The 27,010-nt window shown below is 43.8% G+C and overlaps 1 protein-coding gene across 2 annotated transcripts in view; it reads left to right on the top strand.

The window, feature by feature from the left end:
- The window catches only part of GLIS3 (GLIS family zinc finger 3), a 267,494-nt gene extending 241,283 nt beyond the window's left edge, over positions 1-26,211 (top strand). For both annotated transcript variants that reach the window (XM_084628537.1, XM_084628538.1), the window contains exons 9-11: positions 9,864-10,045; positions 23,333-23,515; positions 25,287-26,211. In XM_084628537.1, coding sequence (XP_084484663.1) covers positions 9,864-10,045; positions 23,333-23,515; positions 25,287-25,423 — 502 coding nt within the window. In that variant the 3' untranslated portion in view covers positions 25,424-26,211. The remainder of the gene's footprint in view (positions 1-9,863; positions 10,046-23,332; positions 23,516-25,286) is intronic.
- Positions 26,212-27,010: the final 799 nt, after the last annotated feature.

Raw genomic sequence — 27,010 nt, 5'->3', positions numbered from 1 at the left:
TGGTGTATTATCTTTGGGAGGTTTTTTAGATGTGAAATCAAATGTGAAATCTTTAAAACTGTGCTTTTCATTTTAAGTCTTTGAAAAGGATTTTTTCCCTGTTGTTGGCTGACGGTTAAAGCCATTTTTCATTGATTAGTTTTCACAAATGAATTTTGAAAACACAGAGGATGATATCCCACGATTCTTTAAATAATAATGTAAAAAAAGACCAGTGTGTGCATTGTTGCTGATCTCTGGCAGCAAATCAATAATCTTTCTATGTGAGTGCTATCCAGAAAACTAACCCCAGTCTTTCCTCTTTCTTGGGAAATCTGTAATCCTGCAGTTGTAGCACTTTTTTAAAGCCCTCTTATATTTTCTTTTATAAACACTTACTGTATATTTCTTCTTTTGTTAGCCTCAATTGTTACTGCAAAATACACATACCTCATCCCCACATTCCTTTGCATGTATTTTAAATGTATAGTGCAGAAGTTACCTGCAGCAGCAAAAATATGTGACGTGCTATAGACTGAGTTACTCATGTCTACACTACAAAATTAGGTTGATTTTATAGAAGTCGATTTTTAGAAATCGATTTTATACAGTCGATTGTGTATGTCTCCACTAAGCGCATTAAGTCAGTGGAATGTGTCCTCAATACTGTGGCTAGCATCGACTTACGGAGCAGTGCACTGTGGGTAGTTATCCCACAGTTCCTGCAGTCTCCGCTGCCCATTGGAATTCCGGGTTAAGCTCCCAATGCCTGATGGAAGAAAAACATTGTTGTGGGTGGTTTTGGGTACATGTTGTCAGTTGCCCCGCCCTCCTTCCCTCTGTGAAAGCAATGACAGACAATCGCTTCGCGCCTTTTTTCCTGGGTTACCCGTGCAGACGCCATAGCACGGCAAGCATGGAGCCCGCTCAACTCACCACTGCTGTTGGGAGCATTGTAAACACCTCGCGCATTATGCTGCAGTATGTGCAGAACTGGGCTAAGAGACGCCAGCATCAGGATGATTGTGATGAGGTCATGGACACAGACGTTCCTGAAAGCCTGGGCTGTGGCAATTGGGACATCATGGTGGCCGTGGGGCTGGTTGATACAGTGGAACACCAATTCTGGGCCTGGCAAACAAGCACAGACTGGTGGGACCTCATAGTGTTGCAGGTATGGGATGATTCACAGTGGCTGCGAAACTTTCACATGCGTAAGGCCACTTTCCTTGAACTTTGTGAGTTGTTTTCCCCTGCCCTGAAGCACAGGAATACCAAGATGAGAGCTGCCCTGACAGTTGAGAAGTGAGTGGTGATAGCCCTGTGGAAGCTTGCAATGCCTGACTGCTACTGGTCAGTCAGGAATCAATTTGGAGTGGGCAAGTCTACTGTGGGGACTGCTGTGATCCAAGTAGCCAGTGCAATCACTGACGTTCTGCTATCAAGGGTAGTGACTCTAGGAAATGTGCAGGTCATACTGGATGGCTTTGCTGCAAGGGGGTTCCCTAACTGTGGTGGGGCGATAAATGGAATGCATATCCCTATCTTGCCAACCAGTTCGTAAACTGCACGGGGTACTTCTCAACTGTGCTTCAAGCACTGGTGGATCACAAGGGACATTTCACCGACATCAATGTGGGATGGCCAGGAAGGTGCATGATGCTCGCATCTTTAGGAACTCCGGGCTGTTCGAGCAGTTGCAAGAAGGGACTTACTTCCAATCCCCATTACCGTTAGAGATGTTGAAATGCCAGTAGTTATCCTTGGGGACCCAGCCTACCCCTTGCTCCCATGGCTCATGAAGCCATACACAGGCAGCCTGGACAGTAGTAAGGAGCAGTTCAACTATAGGCTGAGCAAGTGCAGAATGATGGTAGAATGTGCCTTTGGACATTTAAAAGCTCGCTGGTGCTGTTTGCTGACTAGGTTAGACCTCAGTGCAACCAAGATTCCCATTGTTATTGCTGCTTGCTGCGTGCTCCATAATATCTGTAAACGTAAGGGGGAGACATTTATGGTGGGGTGGGAGGTTGAGGCAAATCACTTGGCGGCCAATTTTGAGCTACCAGACACCAGGGCGATTAGAAAAGCACAGCTAGGCGTGCTGCGCATCAGAGAGGCTTTGAAAAGCAGTTTCATGACTGGGCAGGCTACGGTGTGACAGTTGTGTGTGTTTCTCCTTGCTGCAAACCCGCCCCCTTTGTTGATTTTAATTCCCTGTAGGCCAACCACCCTCCCCCCTTCGATCATAGCTGGCAAAGGAAATAAAGTAACTATTGTTTTGAAACCATGCATTCTTTCTTTATTAATTCAAAAAAAAGTGAGATAACTGACAAGGTAGCCCTGGTGGGGTGGGGTGCGGGAGGAGGGAAGAACAAGGCCACATTGCTTGTTGTAGCCACACTACAAATCAGAACTGTTTGAATGACAGCCTTCTGTTGCTTGGGCCATCCTCTTCCCCCCCCCCCCACCCCCTCGCTTTCTTGGGCATCTGGGTGAGGAGGATATGGAACTTAGGGAGGAGGATGCAGCGGGGGGCTGTGCTCTTGTTGGCTTTCCTGCAGCTCTAACAGACGCTTCATCATGTCCGTTTGCTCCCCCATTAGCCTCAGCATCGCCTCCTGCGTCCGCTCTTTGCGCTCACTTAAGGCTTTCCTGGCCTCCGCCACTGAAAGCCTCCATGCATTAAGCTGTGCCCTATCAATGCAGGAGGACTGCATGAGCTCGGAAACATGTCATCGTGAGTGTGTTTTTTTTCGTCTTCTAATCTGCGATAACCTCAGGGACAGAGATGATAGGGGGAGCATAGAAACATTTGCACCTGAGGGGAGATAAAAAGGGAGAGTAAAATTTAAGATGATACATTTCTGAGAACAAAAGGGAGACTCTTTCACAGTGAATCAAGCAATTCACAGCAGACAGCATATGTGCTTTAGGTACAATGTCGCATTTTGCCTTTTATATTGAGCGCCTGCTGGTATGGTGACACATCACACACGGCTGGGCAACAGAATTTGGTTTCCAGGCAGCCATGGTAAGCCTTTTGGTACGTGGGGTTGGCTTCTTACGCCTTCATAACATGTGGGAATGGTTTCAAACTGTAGCACCATCCTTTCCCATAGCAAGCAATGCCGACTGGGTTTCACATTTAAAAGGAGGGGCTGTGGTTTTCGGGTGGATGTGCAGCACACACCTCCGCCCACCCCACCACATGGCTATTCTCCGGGATGATCCCTTTTAGCCATGCACAAACAATGCAGCATGAATGGGGTCCTTTTACTGTTCCCTTACAAAAATTCCCCTATTTCAACCAGGTGACCATGAATGATATCACTGTCCTGAGGCTAACACAGAAAGATAAAGACCAAATGTTGCTTGAATGCGACCAAAACCCAGGGCCATGTGCTTTGTGCTGCCATGCTTTGTGCTGCAATGATTCCAGACTACTTGCTACTGGCTTGGTGTGGTAAAGTGTCCTACTGTGGAGGATGAAATAAGGCAGCCCTCCCCAGAAATCTTCTGCAAAGGCTTTCAGAGTACCTCCAGGAGAGCTTCATAGAGATGTCTCTGGAGGATTCCCGCTCCATCCCGAGACATGTTAACAGACAGCGGAGCCAAGAGGCCAGTGAAGAAGCTTTGCAACATGTGACCTCCAGAAGAAGAAGGGGGAATGTTCGGGTACCAGCAACGCAGACACAGGTAAGTAACCGTTTTCATGTTCTCTCCACAGGTACCATTGCGGAGAGTGGACCAGATGATACGTCTGGGGGAGGGGGGAAAGCAGGAGACTCCGCTGGTTGGAAGGCATGAGATGCAATGTCCTGAGGTTGGGGGTTCCACGACCACCACTCCCAAGAGAAGGAGGCAGGTGGTGGTGGTCGGGGACTCTCTCCTCAGGGGGACTGAGTCATCTATCTGCCACCCTGACCAGGAAAACAGAGAAGTCTGCTGCTTGCCAGGGGCTAAGATTTGCGATGTGATGGAGAGACTGCCGAGACTCATCAAGCGCTTGGATCAGTACCCCTTCCTGCTTCTCCACGTGGGCACCAATGATACTTGAGTGGATCACTGTGGACTACGTGGCTCTGGGAAGAAGGATAAAGGAGTTTGAAATGCAAGTGGTGTTCTCATCCATCCTCCCCGTGGAAGGAAAAGGCCGGGGTAGGGACCGTCGAATCGTGGAAGTCAACGAATGGCTACGCAGGTGGTGTCGGAGAGAAGGCTTTGGATTCTTTGACCATGGGATGGTGTTCCATGAAGGAGGAGTGCTGGGCAGAGACGGGCTCCACCTAATGAAGAGAGGGAAGAGCATCTTTGCGAGCAGGCTGGCTAACCTAGTGAGGAGGGCTTTAAACTAGGTTCACCGGGGGAAGGAGACCAAAGCCCTGAGGTAAGTGGGCAAGCAGGATACCGGAAGGAAGCACAGGCAGGAACGTCTGTGAGGGGAGGGCTCCTACCTCATACTGAGAATGAGGGGCGATCAGCAGGTTATCTCAAGTGCCTATATACAAATGCACAAAGCCTTGGAAACAAGCAGGGAGAACTGGAGGTCCTGGTGAAGTCAAGGAATTATGACATGATTGGAATAACAGAGACTTGGTGGGATAACTCACATGACTGGAGTACTGTCATGGATGGTTATAAACTGTTCAGGAAGGACAGGCAGGGCAGAAAAGGTGGGGGAGTAGCACTGTATGTAAGGGAGCAGTATGACTGCTCAGAGCTCCGGTATGAAACTGCAGAAAAACCTGAGTGTCTCTGGATTAAGTTTAGAAGTGTGAGCAACAAGAGTGATGTAGTGGTGGGAGTCTGCTATAGACCACCGGACCAGGGGGATGAGGTGGATGAGGCTTTCTTCCGGCAACTCGCAGAAGCTGCTAGATCGCATGCCCTGGTTCTCATGGGTGACTTTAATCATCCTGATATCTGCTGGGAGAGCACTACAGCGGTGCACAGACAATCTAGGAAGTTTTTGGAAAATGTAGGGAACAATTTCCTGGTGCAAGTGCTGGAGGAGCCAACTAGGGGGAGAGCTTTTCTTGACCTGCTGCTCACAAACCGGGAAGAATTAGTAGGTGAAGCAAAAGTGGATGGGAATCTGGGAGGCTGTGACCATGAGCTGGTTGAGTTCAGGATCCTGACACAGGGAAGAAAGGTAAGCAGCAGAATACGGACCCTGGACTTCAGGAAAGCAGACTTGGACTCCCTCAGGGAACTGATGGGTAGGATCCCCTGGGGGACTAACATGAAGGGGAAAGGAGTCCAGGAGAGCTGGCTGTATTTCAAAGAATCCTTATTGAGGTTACAGGGACAAACCATCCCGATGTGTCGAAAGAATAGTAAATATGGCAGGCGACCAGCTTGGCTTAACAGTGAAATCCTTGCGGACCTTAAACATAAAAAAGAAGCTTACAAGAAGTGGAAGATTGGACAAATGACCAGGGAAGAGTATAAAAATGTTGCTCGGGCATGTAGGAATGAAATCAGGAGGGCCAAATCGCACCTGGAGCTGCAGCTAGCAAGAGATGTTAAGAGTAACAAGAAGGGTTTCTTCAGGTATGTTCGCAACAAGAAGAAAGCCAAGGAAAGTGTGGGACCCTTACTGAATGAGGGAGGCAACCTAGTGACAGAGGATGTGGAAAAAGCTAATGTACTCAATGCTCTTTTTGCCTCTGTCTTCACAAACAAGGTCAGATCCCAGACTGCTGCACTGGGCAACACAGAATGGGGAGTAGGTGGCCAGCCCTCTGTGGAGAAAGACGTGGTTAGGGACTATTTAGAAAAGCTGGACGTGCACAAGTCCGTGGGGCCGGATGCGTTGCATCCGAGAGTGCTAAAAGAGTTGGCGGCTGTGATTGCATAGCCATTGGCCATTATCTTTGAAAACTCATGGGGATCGGGGGAAGTCCCGGACGATTGGAAAAAGGCTAATGTAGTGCCCATCTTTAAAAAAGGGAAGAAGGAGGATCCTGGGAACTACAGGCCAGTCAGCCTCACCTCAGTCCCCAGAAAAATCATGGAGCAGGTCCTCAAGGAATCAATCCTGAAGCACTTACACAAGAGGAAAGTGATCAGGAACAGTCAGCATGGATTCACCAAGGGAAGGTCATGCCTGACTAATCTAATCGCCTTCTATGATGAGATTACTGGTTCTGTGGATGAAGGGAAAGCAGTGGATGTATTGTTTCTTGACTTTAGCAAAGCTTTTGACACGGTCTCCCACAGTATTCTTGTCAGCAAGTTAAAGAAGTATGGGCTGGATGAATGCATTATAAGGTGGGTAGAAAGTTGGCTAGATTGTCGGGCTCAACGGGTAGTGATCAATGCCTCCATGTCTAGATGGCAGCCGGTATCAAGTGGAGTGCCCCAAGGGTCGGTCCTGAGGCCGGTTTTGTTCAATATCTTCCTAAATGATCTGGAGGATGGTGTGGATTGCACTCTCAGCAAATTTGTGGATGATACTAAACTAGGAGGAGTGGTAGATACGGTGGCAGGTAGGGATAGGATACCGAGGGATCTAGACAAATTGGAGGATTGGGCCAAAAGAAATCTGATGAGGTTCAACAAGGATAAGTGCAGGGTCCTGCACTTAGGACGGAAGAATCCAATGCACCGCTACAGACTAGGGACCGAATGGCTAGGCAGCAGTTCTGTGGAAAAGGACCTAGGGGTGACAGTGGACGAGAAGCTGGATATGAGTCAACAGTGTGCCCTTGTTGCCAAGAAGGCCAATGGCATTTTGGGATGTATAAGTAGGGGCATAGCCAGCAGATCGAGGGACGTGATCGTTCCCCTCTATTCGACATTGGTGAGGCCTCATCTGGAGTACTGTGTCCAGTTTTGGGCCCCACACTACAAGAAGGATGTGGATAAATTGGAGAGTCCAGTGAAGGGCAACAAAAATGATTAGGGGTCTGGAACACATGACTTATGAGGAGAGGCTGAGGGAACTGGGATTGTTTAGTCTGCAAAAGAGAAGAATGAGGGGGGATTTGATAGCTGCTTTCAACTACCTCAGAGGTGGTTCCAAAGAGGATGGTTCTAGACTATTCTCAGTGGTAGAAGATGACAGGACAAGGAGTAATGGTCTCAAGTTGCAGTGGGGGAGGTTTATGTTGGATATTAGGAAAAACTTTTTCACTAGGAGGGTGGTGAAACACTGGAATGCGTTACCTAGGGAGGTGGTAGAATCTCCTTCCTTAGAAGTTTTTAAGGTCAGGCTTGACAGAGCCCTGGCTGGGATGATTTAGTTGGGGATTCGTCCTGCTTTGAGCAGGGGGTTGGACTAGATGACCTCCTGAGGTCCCTTCCAACCCTGATATTCTATGATTCTATGACTTTTCCAGTAGCTGTACCGGCCACGAATGCATCCCAATTCTTCAGGACAAATCAAACATTAAACACTATTGCTTTTAAACCCTGCACTGTAGTTAAAAATGTGCACTCATCAGAGCTGCCTTCTCTGGCTGCAGGGTAGGGGATCCCGCCTTGGGAGGGTATTGGCTCCAGGGTGATGAAAAGGTCCTGGCTGCCGGGGAGAACTGATTCACCTCTTGCCTGCTGTGCATTCTCCTCCTCCTCTTCCTCATCCACAAAATCCTCCTCTCTGTTGCATGAGACTCCCCCCTTGCAGGTGTCCACGGACAGTGGTGGAGTAGTGGTAGGGTCCCCCCCCACCCCCGAATGCCATGCAGCTGATCATAGAAGCGGCATGTATGGGGCTCTGACCCGGAGCGACTGTTTGCCTCCTTTGTGTTTTGGTAGGCTTGCCTGAGCTCCTTAACTTTCACACGGCACTGCTGTGTGTCGCTGTTGTAGCTTTTCTCCACCATGCCCTGTGCGATTTTGGCATACAAATTAGCATTTCTTCTTTTTGATCAGAATTCAGCCTGCACAGATTCTTCTCCCCATTCAGCAATCAGATCCAGTGTCTCCATTTCGGTCCATGCTGGAGCTCGTTTGCGATTCTGGGAGGACTGCATGGTCACCTGTGCTGCTGAGCTCGCCACACTGACCAAACAGGAAATGAAATTCAAAATTTCCCAGGGCTTTTCCTGTGTACCTGGCTAGTGCATCGGAGTTCAAAGTGCTGTCCAGAGTGGTCACATTGGAGCATTCTGGGATAGCTCCCGGAGGTCAATACCATCGAATTGCATCCGCATTACCCCAAATTCAACCCAGCAAGGTCAATTTTAGCACTACTCCCCTTGCTGGAGAGGAGCACAGAAGTTGATTTTAAGAGCCCTTTAGGTCGACAGAACGGGGTTGGTTGTGTAGACGCATTCATTTTAAAATCGACCTAATGCGGCTAAATTCGACCTAACCCCGTAGTGTAGACCAGGGTTCAGTAAGCACTTCATAATTTATCCCATTACTGGTTGTATTTCTATAGTTTTTCCTGTACAGACACATCTTTTTAGGAATAAATTTGAGTTTGTATGTAAATGTAGAAGCAATACAGAGACAAACTAAACTGTAACTAATAAGAAACAAAAGGACTACTCAATGAAAGCAAATAGAACAAGCAGTAAAGCATACACGGTTCACTATGAAATTTGTTATAATGTTAACATGAGCTATGGATCAGCCAAAAATTAGTAAATGGGTTCCATATAAGGTCCAAGTCATGCAGAAGATGTTTGATAGAAATCTCTTCTCTGTTAAATCAGAAGAACTCAGGTGTCTTGGATTTAAATATGCTTTCCCATGTGATGCAGGCGTATTCTGTGGTAAGATTACTATAATTATAGCTCCTACTGTATTATTTGTGAGACTATAGCCTTCTTCCATTGTTGCCTAGAAAATACTATTTGTTGCTGGGTAGGCAACGTGGATTGAGAGTGGTCATGTGAGTCAAGGAAACCAAGCCTTGTAACCTCTCTACACCTCGGCTTCCCATCTTCAATGGGAATATTACTTACCTACTTTGTAAAGAGCTTAAGATGTACAATTCAAAGGGGTTGTTGTTAACATGGCTCAAACCCTTCCAGGAAGCCCATAAATACATCCAGGTAAATAACCCATCCCCTTATAGTAGCAGAAGTAATCATATGTTTTAGGCCCTATCTTCTGAAGTGTTGCAGTCCTTTTCCCAGCTGAACCAAAGCCTTAGCTCAGGAAATGCCCAAGGTTTGGAAGTTCATAAACTGGATCCAGATCCAAATTTTGATAAGCTCAGGCTCATCTCCATTTGAAATCATTTAACACTGCCAGATCTTCATGAAAACTGATGTTGTCTATTTTATATTGGTTTAAGATCAATTATTTCAAAATACTTGAATATAAAGTGGAAAAATTTCCAAGAGCTGTTAGAGCATCATATGCAACAGAAAACAATACTTAATAAAAGGACTTGGGACTCATCCTACACTGCTTCTGCCCGGCATTTCTTCCTTTAGGCAATGCCCCACCCCCCATCAACCACTCTCTGTGCCCCTTAGAAGCACTGGAATTGACTGGTTACAGCCCTTCTAAAAAGGAAGGACTGTCATTTGTCAACTGGCATCACATTGCCTCCCCACAATACAGTCCTGCAATTTAGCAGCGGCCCTGATGTCAGGTATCCCATCTAAGTATCTATATGACCCTCATCACCGGACTGTCAAACAGAACACATGTTCTGCCTGAGGTTCTTCCCTGGAAGTTGAGGAGTTTGCCTGGTAGAAGCTTCAGACTGGGTTTTCATTGTTGTTTATCAGGTGTAATTTATCCATCTAATTTGAGAAACTGGATCATGACGGAGTGTTTAGGACTGCACTCTATTCTTTTAGAAATCTGTATCAGTGCCCATTGTTAAAGCACTTTGGTGATTTAAATAATTTAAAACGATCTTTTGCTCTTATTTTTGGGGGGCTTCATACTTCAATCTGTTTCATGATTTTCAGGTTTGCAGCTCCTGCTCCGTCTCCCCACCATATCAGCCCCAGGAGAATTCCAGTTCCCCCTCCCATGATGCAGAGACGGACACCCCAGACTCCCCATCTCCAGCAGACTATGGGAACACATCTAAAGACATACCAGCCAATAACAAACCCCTCTTTTCAACCAAACAGCATCCACGTCCAAGGTAAGAAAGTCATCTTGAATTTAGAAGCTGTTTTCATGTCACTATTTACTCATAAAGCTGTAAATGAAGGATGGCTGAAAATAATTCTGTGTTGTACATACCCATTTTTATGCTCCTGATTGTCTTCCCAACGGCACACCAAGCCTGTCATCAGGTTTTCAAGAAATCAGACATTTTTTCTCCCTTGCAGTTGTGGAGTGATGAAGGCCATCTTGCTTATTAACATACATGTTCTTTCAAGTTTGTGTTCTCATTTGCACTATGTTAACAGCTTCTTTCTCCCTCTTTGTTCAAACATAAGCCTTTGTAACCAAGAAGAAAATCAATAGCAGCTGAAAATAAATTTTTACTGATGTTGAGTCAGAATGGTAAATACCTTAACATGTTGAAAATATGTTGATATGGACAGCTCTATTTCCTCTAAGTAAAACATGCAATTTCTCATTTTTGCATGCACAAATTGGGAGCATATTGGGTTTTTTTTTTTTTAAATGTCACACTAACTGTTCTGTGGTCTGTCATTGCTAGAGCTAATCACATGCTGTAGAACAGTATTTGCAAACATCTGTTCAGAACATCCATATAATTCACCCACTTTCGTGCCCTTTGTCATTCATGAGCATTCATGCTCTCTTCACCTGACTGTTTAGCAAATGGCCTGCATGTGCACATGAACAAAGACTTTTGTTTGAACAGGAGTACAGTATTTACAATCTCCTGACCATTACTCTCCAAGAGCAGGGCCTTGTTGCTTGCCAAGAAGGTGGTCAGACTCTGGATTAGCCTGATCTACTCTGGAATCTCATTTCACAGACAGATTTCTTTTAACTGGAAATACTCTGTCTCCAGCTTCATTCTGGGCTTTGAAAGCTGCACTGTGGCAGTTTCTAAGTGGAGATGAAGTCACTGATGCAGCTGGGGCCTGGACAGCTGATCTTTTTGAAGATCAGAACCAAGGTTTTAAACTAACAATAAGGCAATCTGGGAGCCAGTGCTCACTCTAGAGTTCATATCAGCCCATCCTGTTGAGGAGGTGGGCCACCATGTTCTGCATATAGCGCCTCTGTAATGCTTTCATATCTGGTGCCAGATACAACAAGTTAAAGTAATCCAGTCTGGAGGAAATAAACCCCCGGATCATCGTGAGAGAGACAAGGTGCATGAAGTAATATCTTTTATTGAATCAGCTTCTGAAATTGGTCCAATAATAGATAGTACCTCACCCACCTTGTCTCTCTAATATCCTGGGACTGACACAGCTACAACAACACTGCATGGATCATCATCAACATTCTTATCAGGGAGGAAAAGGTGAGGAAGGAAGTACCTTTTTATAGGCCGTACAGCGCCTTACACAATGGGGCCCAGCTCCTCGATCAGGATCTCTTGGCAAATCATCACAATAGAAATAACAAAATCTTCTTAGCGTGCTGCAGAAGGAACAAGGGGGCAATGGCTGCTACTTCTCCTTCTTCCTTTTTTTTATTTTATTTGCCACTGATGGCACCTGATTGTCTGGGCTTGGTGATGACTCAGACAAAACCCCAAGGCATTTTACTGATTTGATGGACGGATGCCTTCAGTGAAAAGGAAAGACAAAGTCCAGTCTAGTTCTTTGAAGCATTTACCCTTTCTGACCAGCATCACCGTGATCTTATATGGGTTCAATCTGAGCTGGCTTTCTCTTCTCCCAGGAGCTAATCTCTTGTAGGCGTTGTGACATAATTGTAATAGTGCTGGTTACATCTGTGGACTATGAGGTATACAGGTGGATGTCATCAGCTTATTGTTGGGTGTTCTTCATTAGCTAATATTAATTAGCTTCATTTATGGCCTATCCAGTACAAAATGTATTCATTGTTATAAGAGAAATGGACTAGTTATTCCACTAGATACCCAGGTATTCCAAAGCAGCTGTCATAAATTCATAGCATTTAAGGAATAAATAGATCATCTAGTCTGACCTTCTGTATGTGACAGGCCATTATGTTTCATCCAGTTATCCGTATATGTGGCCCAATAACGTGTATCTTCCAGAGAGATCTGCAGTCTTGATTTGAAGATGTCAAGAGATGGAGAGTCTAGCACTTCTCTTGCAAGAAAAGGGACTCTCAGTGGACTTGGAGTGTACAGATGGCTTTACTCCACTTTTCTAACTCAGGGGTGGGCAAACTTTTTGGCCCGAGAGCCACATCTAGGTATAGAAATTGTATGGTGGGCCATGAATGCTCACAAAATTGGGGTTGGGGTGTGGGAGGGGGTGAGGGCTCTGGGTTGGGGCTGGGGATGAGGATCTTGGAGTGTAGGAGGGGGCTCTGAGCTGGGACCAAGGGGTTCAGATGGTGGGAGAGGGATCAGGGCTGGGGCAGGGGATTGGGGCACCGGGGGATGAGGGCTCCGGCTGGGGGTGTGGGCTCTGGGGTGGGGCTGGGGATGATGGGTTTGCGGTGCAGTAGGGTGCTCTAGGGTGGGATCGAAGGGTTTGGCGGGTGGGAGGGGGATCAGGGCTGGGCAGGAGGTTGGGTGCAGGGGGAGGCTCAGGGGTCCAGGCTCCCGGCAGTGCTTACCTAAAGTGGCTCCCGGAAGCAGTGGCATGTCCCCGCTCTGGCTTCTACGTGGACGCGCAGCCAGGCAGCTCTGCTGCGCGCTGCCCTGTCTGCAGGCACCACCCCTGCAGCTCCCATTGGCTGCGGTTCCCGGCCAATGGGAGCTGTGGGGGCAGTGCTTGGGGCAGGGGCAGCATGCAGTGCAGAGCCTTTGGCTGCCCCTACATGTAGGAGCTGGAGCGGGACCATGCTGCTGTTTCCAGGAGCTGCGTGGAGTGGCCCCCAACCCTGCACCCTGGCCAGAGCGCCGGAGCGGGGCAAGTCCCAGACCCCGCTCCCCAGCCGGAGCTTGAAGGCCGGATTAAAATGGCTGGCAGGCCAGATCCAGCCCAGGGGCCGTAGTTTGCCCACCCCTGTTCTAACTCCTCCAACCCCCAGGACTCTGGGAGCTTCCAGGGGCTAACAAGGCTGTCACCACAATAACTGGCATTAGTGGATAATGGTCTCCAAGAGGCCCTGATTTTGGCAAACTCCCAGCTCATCCTGGAATACCCTTTATGGCTTTAGGGGCCTGAAACCAGCTCAGCATTCTCCTGTGGTAGGGAAATCCTCAGCAGCTGCCTTATAGCATCAAATCCTCATTGCACCTCTCCAACAGCACAAAGAGCATTTAAGAGAGAGCAGAGACCTAGTCCATTACATGCATTGTTTATTAGAGATGGGCCTGAGCCAAAATCCCACTTTTGAAACATCCAGCATATGGAGGAACTTTGGGTTTGTGAGTTTGAATCCAACTCAGGATCCACACTGTGCAGCTTTCTTCTCTCTCTAGCTCTCTCTTTCTCATGGGCTGGACCAAACCCCCTGATCTAGACACCCCCAAGTTTTGGAGGCCAGGACATGTTTCCAGATCTTTTTCAGCCCCACCTCTGTTGTTTACTATATACTTTTGGCCTTGCTCAGTAAAGTTTGTGTGTGTTGAAAATTTTAATTTGTCAGTGGGTTTCATGTAGGAATCAATAGCAACTCATATTTGAGATCGTGCTGAGCCTCGCACTTAAAGCAGGTATCAATGAGATGTGTGTGTGATTTCATCAGCTATATATTCAAGAGAAACTGTAAGTTACAGTAACAACATTACAAATGTAAATTGTTTTTATTTCACATGTTAAGTAACTTTTTGTCACAGTCTGTCTTTTGACATGGGATGCTGTTAGCTGGGTGCTCCCTCTCACTTCAGCAAGAGTTATACATAGTTATATCACACTCCCTGCACTACACTGAAAGCTTTATCCTGTAAGTCTGATCTACTGGACTAAATTTTCCCTTTGGCACTTAAAAAAAAAATTTTCAGGAGTTCATAGCTAAGTTTCCCTGTAGCAACACAAGGATGTCAATCTTCCTAAGTCACGTCATTATAATGTATTAGAAGAATACCATGGAGCTACTTCATCAGCCTGGGCTATTTGGTATATATCAGGTGGCTATGGGAAGCTCTGCTAGCCTCGGCTTTCTGCAGTTCATAACCTGCCTTTTCATGATTTAGATGGCGGTAACTATAGCCACTGAACTTTCAGCTCAATCTGCTACCAAACAATGGTGACATTTTTCTGTCTTAATATGTAGTCTTAAACTTGTCAGCTCAGTTTAAATTGCCTGTACCAAGGAAGAAAGGACTTCATTGCCAACAAGCCTCTTTAACAAAACAAGTTGTAAATGGTTTCCTTTGCTGAAAACTTGAACATCTTACAAGCTCATGGAAATCTCCGAGTGCTAACACTTAAAAAAGAAATGATGTGACAGGTCCAAGATTGACTAGTCTTATATACTCTATCAACTTCTTGCATTGTGGTACTGCTGTTTCTTGGAAGAACATTGGCAGCTGTTGAGATCTCATGCCTTGTTTCTGGGGATATCCAACATCAGAACACTACAGAGCTTTTCTTCAAAGAATATTCTTCGAGGGAGTAAATGTTCCCTTTCCTTCCACAGGAAAGACAGTTGTATATGAAGACTTTCTCTTGTGAAATAAAAAATGGGTAGAATTGCGTACTGCATGTGGGTTTGGAAGTGCCTACATGGTGTTTAGGCAATGTATTGAGCTGAGAAAGTATATTTTTTCCCTTTGATCACCTCTCTTTTTTTAAGATTACTGTATACAGCAAAACTGTGCACATGAAGCATAATGCTTGTGACACAGAAATTATTTGTTTACTATTGATAGCACCGAGATACCCCACAACTTGGTTAGGGCCCCATTGTGCTAGGTGTTGTAAAGACAGTCCTGACACTTGAGAACCTGCAGTTATAGGCCCTGATCCTGTGGCTAGTTCTGCTCTGTGAATCTCTGTACCCAATGGAACCCTCTTGAAGCCAATGGGGCTATTGTAGACAAAGGGTATGTCTACACAGCAACTAGACACCCACAGTCAGCCCACGCGAGCCAATTGGGCTCACAGGGCTTGGGCTGTGGGGCTGTTTAGACTTCCAGGCTCAGGCTGGACCCCAAACTCTAGGACCCTGTGGGGTGGGATGGTCACAGTGCTCAAGCTCTAGCCTGAGCCTGGAAGTCTACACAGCAATGAAATAACCCCATAGCCTGAGCCTGAGTCAGCTGTGGGTTTTTCTTTGCTGTGTAGTCATACCCACAAAGTTCCATTAGCCCAGGGGCAGTTGCAGGACAGGGGGTCTTAGTTTAAGACCAGACATAATAGATTAAAGAAACTAACAAATGAGGTGGGGGCAATGAGGGACAGGAGCTAGCCATAATGAAAAGCCATGTCTTTGTAGTAAAAGGATCTTGTTGTGCTTACAATATCCAGTTAGCCAAAGTCCACTGGGGAGGAGAGCTAGCTAACGCTGTACAATGATATTTGCTGCTGCTGCTGCTGCTGCTATCATTTTGGTCATTTCTGCAATAAGAACCTGGTTACACTTTAAGTCTGGACCATACTTGTTACCTATTTGTGGTTTATGGTGGTAACTAGAGCTGGCTGAATAATGAAAGAAGAAGATGACTTGTGATTATAATTCAGTGGAGAAAATTGCCAACAGTGCAACAACGGGCTTGTCTACACAGTGTGGCAGTGTGCAGCCGTGGTGTCTGAATTGTTTCATGCTAACATGTTGTGCATTAACTGATCTGTGTAGATCCTGCTGGCATGCACTGAACAGTCCCTCTTGCATGTCAGCGTAGCACTGTTTGAAATGGGACTAAGTTAGTGCTCACTGGGAAACTTTCAGTGCAAGCCAGCAGGTTCTATGTGGGCCAGTTAGTGTGTGACACATTGATGCACATTGGAATTCACACTCCACTGATGCATACTACCGCACCATGTAGACAAGCCCAAATATTGCTTGCCATGAAGTATACAATCAGCTACCAAAGTAACAATTATGCATTCTTTATTTGTCTTGGGAACCATCAGATTTTTAAAGAAAATAAATTTAATTGCTACAAAAGTAATTTAAATAGTTAATTTAGTAAAGTAACCATCTTAAAACATCTGTCACAACTAGGAGTCCTTCTGGCAATACAGAATGTGACCCACTTCTCTTTTTTTAAATAGCATAAACATCACTAAATTGTCATTTCACTTTAGTCTGATAGCCTGCATGGTCTAATGGAAATAGTAGAAATATGCACCAAGAAACACCATTTTACAGCACCACAAGATGGGGTGCAGGTTTCCTTTGAGGATGAGGATTGATAGGTCAGATATAGAGTGATCGCATTGTGAAAAGTGTTCACCCAGCACTCTCAAATCAACTCACACAGGAAAATGATAAAAGACAAAAACACCACATCACCTGTGGGTGAACGTGTTTTACAAAGCAATCGCTATATCTGACCTATACATTTCCCAGACCTGAAGAAGAGCTCGGTGTAGCTTGACAGATGGTCTCTCTCACCTACAGAAGTTGGTCCAATAAAAGATATTACTTCACCCACTGTGTCTCAGTTACAGTGATGTCCTTCAGAGAATGTGATCGGGATAGGCTTTGTGAGATTCTGCAGAGAGCTGATGAAATCTGCATTGCAAAATAGGGTTTCTCACAGAGGGAACTCCACTGTCTTCTGAAACTTTCAGGAAAACAGTCCTCACTGTGCTTGTGTGCAAAAAGGAGATCAGATATCTCCATTTTCTACAGGGCACGCATATGTATTTCCTTTTCACAGTGACCAAATCCGGGTCTCTGGAGCGTCTGCGATGAGGAGACATTGGCCTTCCGGGGCTCCTCTGGTCCCTGCAATCCCAGAGATCTCCACTTATACTGAGGTCACAGGACCCCTCCCCGCACACCACCCCATCACTGCTTATTACAAGGCATGGGGTTAAATCCTAACTGCATTGAATTCAATGGGAGTTGCACCATGGGTGCCGATGGAGTCAGCATTTCACCCTGGAACTTTAGATGTGCTCAGTACGTGGGAGGAGCTCAGCACCTCTCAGGGTCAGCCCCTCAGCTTGGTACAAGATTTTAATGTTTTGTTAGAAGACCTGTTTAAAGTATACAGCTATTACTTCTATTCTATTGACAAGCATTTCATTTTCCTCAGGAAAATTTTCCTCAGGAAAATTATCATGCCAGAAAATAACTGTTTTTGTGTCCAGAAGTTATCAAACTTCGACTACAGCACTTAAAAGAAAGGAAAAACAATTGAAATAACCGTACCTGGGTGTGTGTGTGTGTGTATATATATATATATTTTCAATCCTTATGTTGAACCGCCATGCCTGGAGGTATTAATGACACACTATGTTCTATAATTCCAATGTTTACAGCTTGGATTTGCCATGTCAAGTGGATGGGTAATTAATAGTATTGAATACATTGGAATAGAGGGAGGTGGTGGTTATTTAAAATAAAACACAAAACTCAGAAACATCTGGTAACGAGGTTGGTGTGTTAAACAAATAAAACAAAACAAAATGAGGCTGACTTGGCCTGGACCCACCACACCATCTGGGGCACAGTGCCACAGTCTGAACCTTTGCTATAAACATTTGGAATGTTACAATGGTTTGACAGGAATTGCATTTGCTTTTTATCTTATCATATGTATTTTATTACATTCTTGAGTGTCTACTGGGAGCAGTAAATCAGCTGTCTCTTCAGCTTTCCCTGGTATCGTCAAAGGTAATGCTTTGGGTCCATTCTTAATCAGCGTTTACAGTACATGGTTCCTTTGTGTGCTGTGATAGGATATGAATTAGATGTTCATTTGTATGTAGATCAGACAGAGTTATTTTAACATGAGTCTTATTTGTTTCTGTGCTTGCTGTTTTATCAGCTTGTCTTGAGAACTTGGAGGAATGGCTAGAAATAAAAATAAACTATTAGTTGTTAGCTCCAGATTCCAACTTAAATTGCACTACTACTCTCATTCTGTTTAGTTATAAAAAAGGCATAGTGGGTTCTGTGCTTACTGTTCTTCAGTGACTTACACATTAACTTGCTCAGTATATAAAAAGATGTTTTTCCTAATTGTCAATCCTGCAAACTCCAGCTGGATTTGGAAAGTCCAACTGGTTTCTTCCAGTCTGATGCCTCATCACCAGTATCCCTCACTAAACTGAGGCGTGTAATAATTTTGTTGCAGTTTAAATAATAGCGTCTACAATCATAGACCTAAAGAGTGATTCTGCGACTGGAACGTCATTAAACCTGTCTCTTAGACATTCTGTTAAAGACGTTGCATCACAGCACAGAAACCACTACCACAGTTTAGCTCCCTTGTGGGCAGGTCCAGCTGTGAGGCCAAGAATGGTAAGGGATTGAATTGCCTTCTTGTCTGAGGTATATTGCTGCTGGACCTACAATCTGCAAGGTTGTGTTCATCTCACACTTTTTTTTCTTACTAGCACTACATTTGCTAAAACAAACCAAAAAGTCTTTTTTGTCATTTTTCACTTTGCTGTTCTCCCACAATATATCTCCTATCTGTAATAACATGATTTTTCTTTTTTTTTCACCTAAACCAGTTTGGACAAGTTCAACCCTGATGTATACCCAATGATTTCCATGGAGCTGGGTTGGGTCTAAAATAGCTGGGTGTAAGCTGGAGACATAAAGTGTTCATATAAATACATACATTTGAGTATTTGAAGATTTCATTAAGTCTTTTTTAACATTACAGTGTTTACTATCTACAGGCATTCCAAGATATTTTGAATGCTTCTAAATAGTGTGTGTGTACATTATTCCCTAATGTTCTGCTATTGTCGGTTTGATTCTCCATACTATAAGTTGGTATTCATAACCTGAATGTGCAATGGATGCATATTCATTGAACCAGTAGAATACAGCATATTTTTCTCTCTTTCTAGCTTAAAAATGATTGATGAATTTGTTAATTAATTAAATGCTTTGTGTGCTTTCTCTATTTTTTTTATCCATTATGTCTGCAGAAAATAGCAGTTCTCTTTACATTGGGCCAAAAGGTACAATGCTTTCTCAGACAAAATTATTTTGCCTCAGCAATGAGTGAGGAGGGACAGGAGGACTTGGCTCGTTGTGCTTACTTTGGGGCTCAGTTAGTGATTGCACCAGGCTATAATTTGCAATAGTCAATGTTATTGCCAGACTGTTCTGCATTAAGACTGGGATGCTGTGAAAAGGCACAAATAAAGAATGAGTTCAGAGCAATGAAAGAACATTTTCAGCATGTGTCTTACTGGGCCCTGCCAGCTGGCTCTGACTACTGTAGATTGAAATGATTGTATTTCTGGTAACTGGTCTGACTCAACAGTAAACTTTCACAATGTGGCCCAATGCTGATTGAGACAGCAGTTGTTTTTAAGAGCACTTTTTAGGTTTGTCAATAGTAATGGTCTAAATTGAGTTTTGGAAAGTATTGTTTTTCCTTTTTTATTTTACTACAGTTTTTTTCTTAAATGTCAGCGCTGTGCAATGGGGAGATGTATTGTAAATAGCTAACATGCTTTGGAAGCTGACTCATTTCTGTTCCAATTAAACTTTTTAAATACAAAAGTATTCAAAACACTGAGCCCAGACCTAAGAGTTGCTAAGAACCCACAAGTCCTACTAAAGTCAGTGGGAGTTTGGAGTGTTCAGCCTCTCTTGGGATGGAGCCCACAGTATGTTACCACTGCCTATAGCACACATTTGCTGTCTGCTTTAAGGGAAGGGTCAGATTTGTGCATTGTTTTTCTGCTTCTTTCAGGGTGAGCCAGTGTCCCTTCTGCTCCCAAAGAAAATAATTTGAGAGTAAAACTTTAAAGCAACTTATAAAACTGTATTTGCTGGCTTTTTTCCCATGTAACCTTTTACATGGACAAAATTGTGTGTGTGTGTGTGTACAATGCATGCACACAGATTGGTTGGTTATCTCAATGTGGGTGAACCTAAGTTTCTTATCAAACTCCTCGCTGCTTTTACAAACTGACAAATAGCTCCTCTTCTGAATTCTAAGTGAAGGGTCAGACTGCTTTCCCCATCCTTAATACTGGCCCATATACATCCACTTAAGTATTAAATTTTCCATTTTGAACATGTACACGCTACACATGCCAAGATTGGTATATTTCCTCAATGAGCCCACAGGATAGTAGTCTCAAAGGAAAAATAATTAGAATCATAAAGTTCCTAAATGGCAAATCTTTTCTTCTGCTTGGCAGGAAATCAATTGTATCACACAAAGTGATACAGCACGTTTTCCAGTGTACCCTCTCTGCTGCTTTACCCACTAATATTTATGAAATACATTATCTGTGCATAAACACTTAGCACATGTCCTTTATAGACATTTTCCTAGGAAAGGTAATAAAAATATATTTGGATCGTAGTTAGACTACAACAGTTTTGTAGAGTGCTTTGAGCTCATGTAGGGTGCTATCAAAGTGAAAAGTATCCCTTCTGTAAAGCAATCCTAGATCGGAAGTGTTTTATTTTTTAATAGTCTCTGCAGCTTTAGAAATGCATTGAGTATTTTTTTAAATGATTCTTTATAAATGAGTTAGTGCTGGATGACTCAGGTTGGGAACTCTTTAATCATTAATAATGGACAAATTGACTGATATTCAGATTCAAGTGACCTATAATTTGAATGATATTTAGACACACCCCTCCCAAATATAAATATCATGAGAATGAACATCAGCCATCCAACCCTGCATGAGACAATGCCATCCTATAAAGGGCTACTCCCTTTACTTTCAGCTGTCTTAGGTGGTCTTCTACCTTCTTCCATGTCATCAGGTAGCTGGCTGTTCATTTCTTAGTTATTGGGGGGTCAGCAACAGGCCCTCGCATCTTCTCTTAACCACTCAAGCCATCAAGATGGCTACTGTTTAGGGGGTAGACAATCCATAGACCTGCCAGGACTAACTAACTTCCAGGAAATTCAGAGTCTGCTATGGTTCCTTGACATCAGCAGAGGCCAGAGATGGGTACTGAATATTCTCTATTATCATGAATACACATTTATAAGTATTCGGTTTGGCTATGACTGAGACTAGCAGTGTCTGAATTATATTTGTGCAATATTAGGCTGCTGAACAGCACTGAAGTTTGCACTATTGGGCTAATGTATTTGACTTGCCTGTCCCTGGTAAGTACCCAAACTAAGATTTGTCCATCACACCAGATTTAACGCTCCCTTATAATACCTTTTGCTATCCTATTCTAAGGAAAAGCTGCAGGGATTTTTAATGACCACAAGCTGGCAAAGTTGTCTTAACTTTACATCTCATCCACACTACAATTAACTAGTTTGCTACTGATTTTTTTTCTTCTGGCTTGAGAAGAGATTTGTCATCCAAGTTTGATTCATAGCCCCAAACCTGCAGCGATCACTTTATTTACTGCAGCTATGTCAAGAGATGGGCTTTTTCTGATTTTAGTGCCAGTAGGGGAAAAAAATTTTACTCTATAAAGTTAAAAGAAAATTACTCTAGGGGGGGCTGTATCATATGACGGTTAGTTCACTGTACTAGTTAGAGGAGTCAGCCTCGCACGTCAGCATTTCTGGTGATAGCAACATCTGTGGAAGAAACTTGAGATACAGGAAATTCCTTAAGGTGCTTTTTGAGATGGGGGTGATTTTTCATTGCAGTGGCTTTTTGGTATGACTTACTGTTACATATTCTTCAGCATGAGAAATGGCACACCGACCCCTAGACAATGGACTGTTTGCTTACAAAATCTTCTGAGGTTGTATTGCTCCTGGGCTTGTCTTTTAATGGGAAAGGAGATAGTCATGCACACTTTCTGGGTGAAGTTTAAAGATACTGGATTTAGACTATAAAGCCCTCAGTGGGTTTACCTTTCAAACTCCTCTTCTCCTTTTTGATTCTTCAGCATTTCAGATCAGGCAAAGCACTCAAGCTAGTAATGTGTTGGTACAAATGAGAGAGGGGTGATAATGGGTGTTTTTATGTAGGGGTCTCAGCTTTGATATTTTCTTCCATCCTCTCCTCTCTGAGTCTGCCAGAGCCTAAATTGATTACCGTCAGAGCATGCTATAAGCCCTGTCTGTTTTTCTAGGGGAGGGAGGGAGTGGAAAGAGAGGTCTTGCATCTAACAGTGGGGAAAAGCCTTTGGTTGGTATTGAGCCAATTTGTAAATATTTTTGATCCAATGGTGGTTTTATGTTTGCCACATGCTTTAAAACTTGTGATGAGCACATTTTAGAAACCTGAAGTAAATGTCTTAGCTGTTCAGATCTCCAGCAAATAAGCCTGTTACCTCGACCTAACGTGCAAATCTGTAAGTGGGTGGGAGGAGCATGATTCCATGGGATAGCTCGTTCTGTTGTATACCTTACTAAATTGTATGGCCTTAGGTTTGCCCTGTGTGTTGCCCGCTAAGAACTGCCATCTCACCCACTCTGTACTAGATTGTTTCCTCTCGGTTACTTGATACCCATATTTGTAGAACATTAACTCGCCAGATATTTGTATGCCCGTTATAGTCTTAAAATGTCAATAAAGAACATAAAACTAGGCTTCTTTTTAAATAACCTCTGAGGAGTTTTCAAGTGATTTAGACATAATGGACCAGATTCTCAACTGGTGCAAATCAGTATAGGTTCGTTGAAGTCAATGGCGATGTGTTGATTTGCACCAGCTGAGAATCTGACCTGATGTCTACATGCGGGAATAGTTAAGGGGGAGTGTGTATATGTTGTGAGTGTAGCCCCATCATTCAAAGCCTTGTACATCAGTCTCCACCATCTCCAACAGTTTGAGTCAATTTCAAGCACTTGGATAGGATTTAATCTGTCGCCTTAAACCCAGAGCCAAATCCTAGGGATTTATGCAGTCCTTATTCGGGCAAATCTTTCCTTATCTTTAATGAAAGTTTTTCCTGAACTTGAAGCTAAGTGACATATGCAGGATGTCAGATCTTTGAACAGGACTGCAGAAGAAAGGGAGTGTTTTCATGAAAACATCAGTCTCCCTATAATGACTCCTGATCAACTGCTGCCTCCACAAAGGTGGCATTAGAACCAGGATGGTTCAAAGATGGATTTAAAGTAGTTAGGAGCCAAAGGTGACAAAATCTAATGAAGGAAGCATTACTGCAGAGAACATTATAGTGAATCGGATATTAAGGCAGAAAAACAATGGCAATAAATGGGATATTTTGCCATTGACATCAGTGTGGACAGCACATCACTGTGCTTGTCATTGTTATTGTTCTTTGCCTCTCTTTCTGAGCCATCCAGACAAAATATCAAGGTATCTTAATGTCTTATCTCGTCTCTTTGTTTTAGGCTTTTATGGGCAGCTACAGACTTTCTGTCCTCCACATTATACTGATGCTCAGAGGAACATACAACATGGTGGCTCTTGTAATATGGTCCCTCCTTTTGAAGACTGTCTAGTTCCCACATCAATGGGCCAGGCGGGGTTTGATGTTTTCCACAGAGCTTTTTCAGCACATTCTGGTATTACAGGTAAGTGACTGTTGTGAACTAGAAATACCTATACACCTACATTCCAGTTGTAAATGTTACCAGGCTTTGCTGACTTCTCAGTTACAACTAGAGATGATGGGCTTGATTTCCTCCCCCCCCCCTCGAAAATCTGATGTGTATCAGAACTTTGCAGGGTGTTAGCTATGGAGATCTGGTTTGGGCATATCTCTATAACATCTGGCATGCATACAGACTGTGTGTTGGCTGTATGTTTCTCTAGATTCTGAATTCCTGTAGAGGGTCAGTCATGCACCAGCTCATGTATTCACGCTGAAATACTGTCCTCTGAGCCTTATGAAGTCTTTCTGCTCCTGCAGTCTCCTAGAAGCATTGTCGCATCTAATCAGGATGACTCAACCCATTAGTTTTGCTTTATACCTTTTTGCCCAAGATAATTTTCTTAGTCAAGGAATTCATTTGTCTAGATGTGCATGACAATAATAGGCCGTGGTGCACACCAATTCTATCAAGATGTAATTTGCTCATTTACTCTCAGCTCCCTATAAAGATTTGCGTGCTACCCTGAAAAGGTCAAATTTACACCTGTGCAGAGGACCTGCAAAAGGCCCATGGTCTATTCTGGGTATGTGGACACTGTAATACAACACCTGCGCCTGCCCCGTGTCAGCTGACTAGGGCTCATGGGGCTATAAAGTTGCAGTATAGACATCCAGGCTCGTGCTGGAGCTTTGGGTCCCTCCCCACTCACAGGGTCCCAGAGCCAGGGCTGGCTGCAGCGTTTTTGCTGCCCCAAGCGGCAAAAAAAAGAACAACTTGCCGCCGAACGGGGAGGTGGAGTGATGGTGCGGCCGCCGAATTGCCAAGGGCGGATTGCCGCCCCAGAGCCCGATGTCCTGCCGCCCCTTTACATGTGCTGCCCCAGGCACCTGCTTGGTTCGCTGGTGCCTGGAGCCAGCCCTGCCTGGGCTTTGGCTCATCTACACTGCAATTTTATAGCCCCACAGCCCAAGTCCCGCAAGGCTGAGTCAGCTCACATGGGCCAGCCGCAGTTGTTTTATTGCAGTGTAGATACACCGCCTGAGGGCCTAAGTGGGACTTAATAAGTAATGCCTAGGCTATGTGCCATCCCTCTGCACTTAAAATGTGCTACACATCTAAATCCCGGTGTGAGGTGCTTAAAAGCCCAATTATATACCTAACTGCCAATTTTAAGATTCATGGCAGCCATCTACACAAGCATTTAAAAATCCAAAATAAGGACACTGCTCTGCAGTTATTCTCCAGTATACACACCTAATGCTGCACACAGTCCCATTGAAATTTGGTGTTTGCAGGATAGGGTCCTCTGCACTGCAGAATAATCCTGCAATAGTTTGTTGTTTTTTATCTTATATTGCATGTGTAGAAATCCTATAACCAAGGGCAGAAGGCAGATTTATAAAATAAAAGGAACTCAGCTATACTGCACAGTTATGGGAAACGCCACAGCAGAGCAGCTGCAGGATCTGTCCATCCCTATATTCACGCACACACACAGCGCATATAATTATTTGTGTGTGTGTATATAATGTGTGTTTATACATACAGTGGGTGACATCCTAGTCCTATTGAAGTCAGTTGGAGTTTTACCATTGATTTCAATGGGGATAGGTTTTCCCTCATAGTAAGCAATTTATCTGAACCTTTAAGTTCCCATGTATTATTTAAAAAGCTATTTACAGCTGTTTTCTGTGTAACTATTACAGACAGTTGGTCAGTGTTAATTCATGATTTCTGTATTCTTTTCCAGTTTATGATCTTCCATCAGGGTCAACAGGTATCTTTGGTGATTCGTTGCGCAATGGGTCTGAGGACGCCAGTTTCCTTCAGATAAACGCAGTGGATCGTTGTCCTAGCCAGCTTTCCTCGGTCTATACAGAAGGCTAAAATAATCTAATTAGAATCACAAATACTCTAGTGCATATCATCTTTCCTTTTTGATGGTCAGGAACAAATGTTACAAATATCATTCCTCCGTAAGACTGCTGTCTGTCTGTAGGTTTCAGCAAGAGGAGGAAATGCAACCATCAGACACTCAACCTCACAGAAACAGCCAATCAAAGGGGAAAATGTGGGTAAAACAAGAAAACTTTGCCAAAACTTTAGCAAGTGTTACTTTTCTTTTGATCTGCGGCATGGCAGCACTCCTTTTTTTTTTTCAAAGGGAATTCAAATACTGAATAAGAACCCTGCTGCTGGCTGTCATCTTTTCACGCCGAATCGGCGACATCGTTTAAGACTGCAGTTTTGCGGGGGGGGGGGATTGTAAGAACTAAATCCAGAGAACACTACAAAAATTTTAAAAGGCTCAGCTTCTTGCACAACGTATTCGTCTGTGGTGCTTACAGAGCTAGAGACACACAAAGACAAAAAAGGGAAAACAATCTGAGATGCATCATGGCACCACCAGCTAGAAGCATTATTGGGGCTTCTTGGAGCCAAAGAGCTGGTACTGGATTTCCTGCCATCCTTGTTTTGGTTTCCTGATCCATTCCACTAGAATATAAGCCTTCCAGAATGGCTATTGCTATCTTTTTCACTGTTACTTCCATTTTAACATTTTATACAATGAATAAAAAGAGTTTAACTAAAAAGGCACTAGGATTTCCTTTATATCTGAGCAGCCCTTATTAGTACTGCTGTGGAGAATTTAATAAATAATGATAAACTTTCAATAGAATTTTTAACCGTACTATGCAATTTAAAAGAGAATTATATTCCTGCTGTAAAATGCTATAGGAAGGTTAAAAATAACCTGTAGAAAAGATATCATTCTCCATTAAATTCTGTAGCTTTTTTAAGCAATTTGTATGAAACCTTATTAAATTTATATTGATTCCTATTGGCTTCATCCTTATCTAAGTCTATGGGCCTTTTCCATAAGGGCTGCTATATTTAAGGGTTTGTTGATGTTTGTGCTAGGTTATTCAGGGACTACAACTGAGTTGTTACGTTTTGGGTTTTTTAACCTTTGGCTGGCCTGCAAGTTTTAGCTTGGGCTGAAAGCAAATCAGTTAGGTCATCTTAAAAGCCACAAGTGTTTAGGCAGGGCAGGGAATGAAGTTACGCAGTAGAGATGTGGATTTTGTCAGTGCTGTGCACCCGTGTAATTGGAGAGCAGCTTTTCTTATCACTTATTTAAAACTTTATTTTAAAATTATTCATCCATATTGTGAATAAAAGCTTTTGGGACTTCTTAATTTGCTTATTAATATCATGATGGCTTCATATTATGGCCTGACAAAATATGAAGGACTAAGGTCCAAAGAAGTTTTTGCAGACCAGCAAGTTTTCATGCATGTCAAAGGATTATTCACAGAATAGACCAAAACTTTTCCATTAGTTTAGAAAGATACATTTTAAAAAATTGTCCAAATATCTGCTTATAATGAGATGCTGTTATGATCCGTCAAGTAAATTCATTCCTCATTTAACTGCACTGACTTTGCTGGAGTTGCACCAGGGATGAATTTG

The sequence above is a fragment of the Lepidochelys olivacea genome (assembly GCF_965140295.1).
Source record: "Lepidochelys olivacea isolate rLepOli2 genome assembly, chromosome: 5".
In the NCBI taxonomy this organism is placed as follows: Eukaryota; Metazoa; Chordata; order Testudines; family Cheloniidae; genus Lepidochelys; species Lepidochelys olivacea.
Note: the sequence above shows the minus strand (reverse complement) of the source record. Positions and strands in the feature narration are given on the sequence as shown.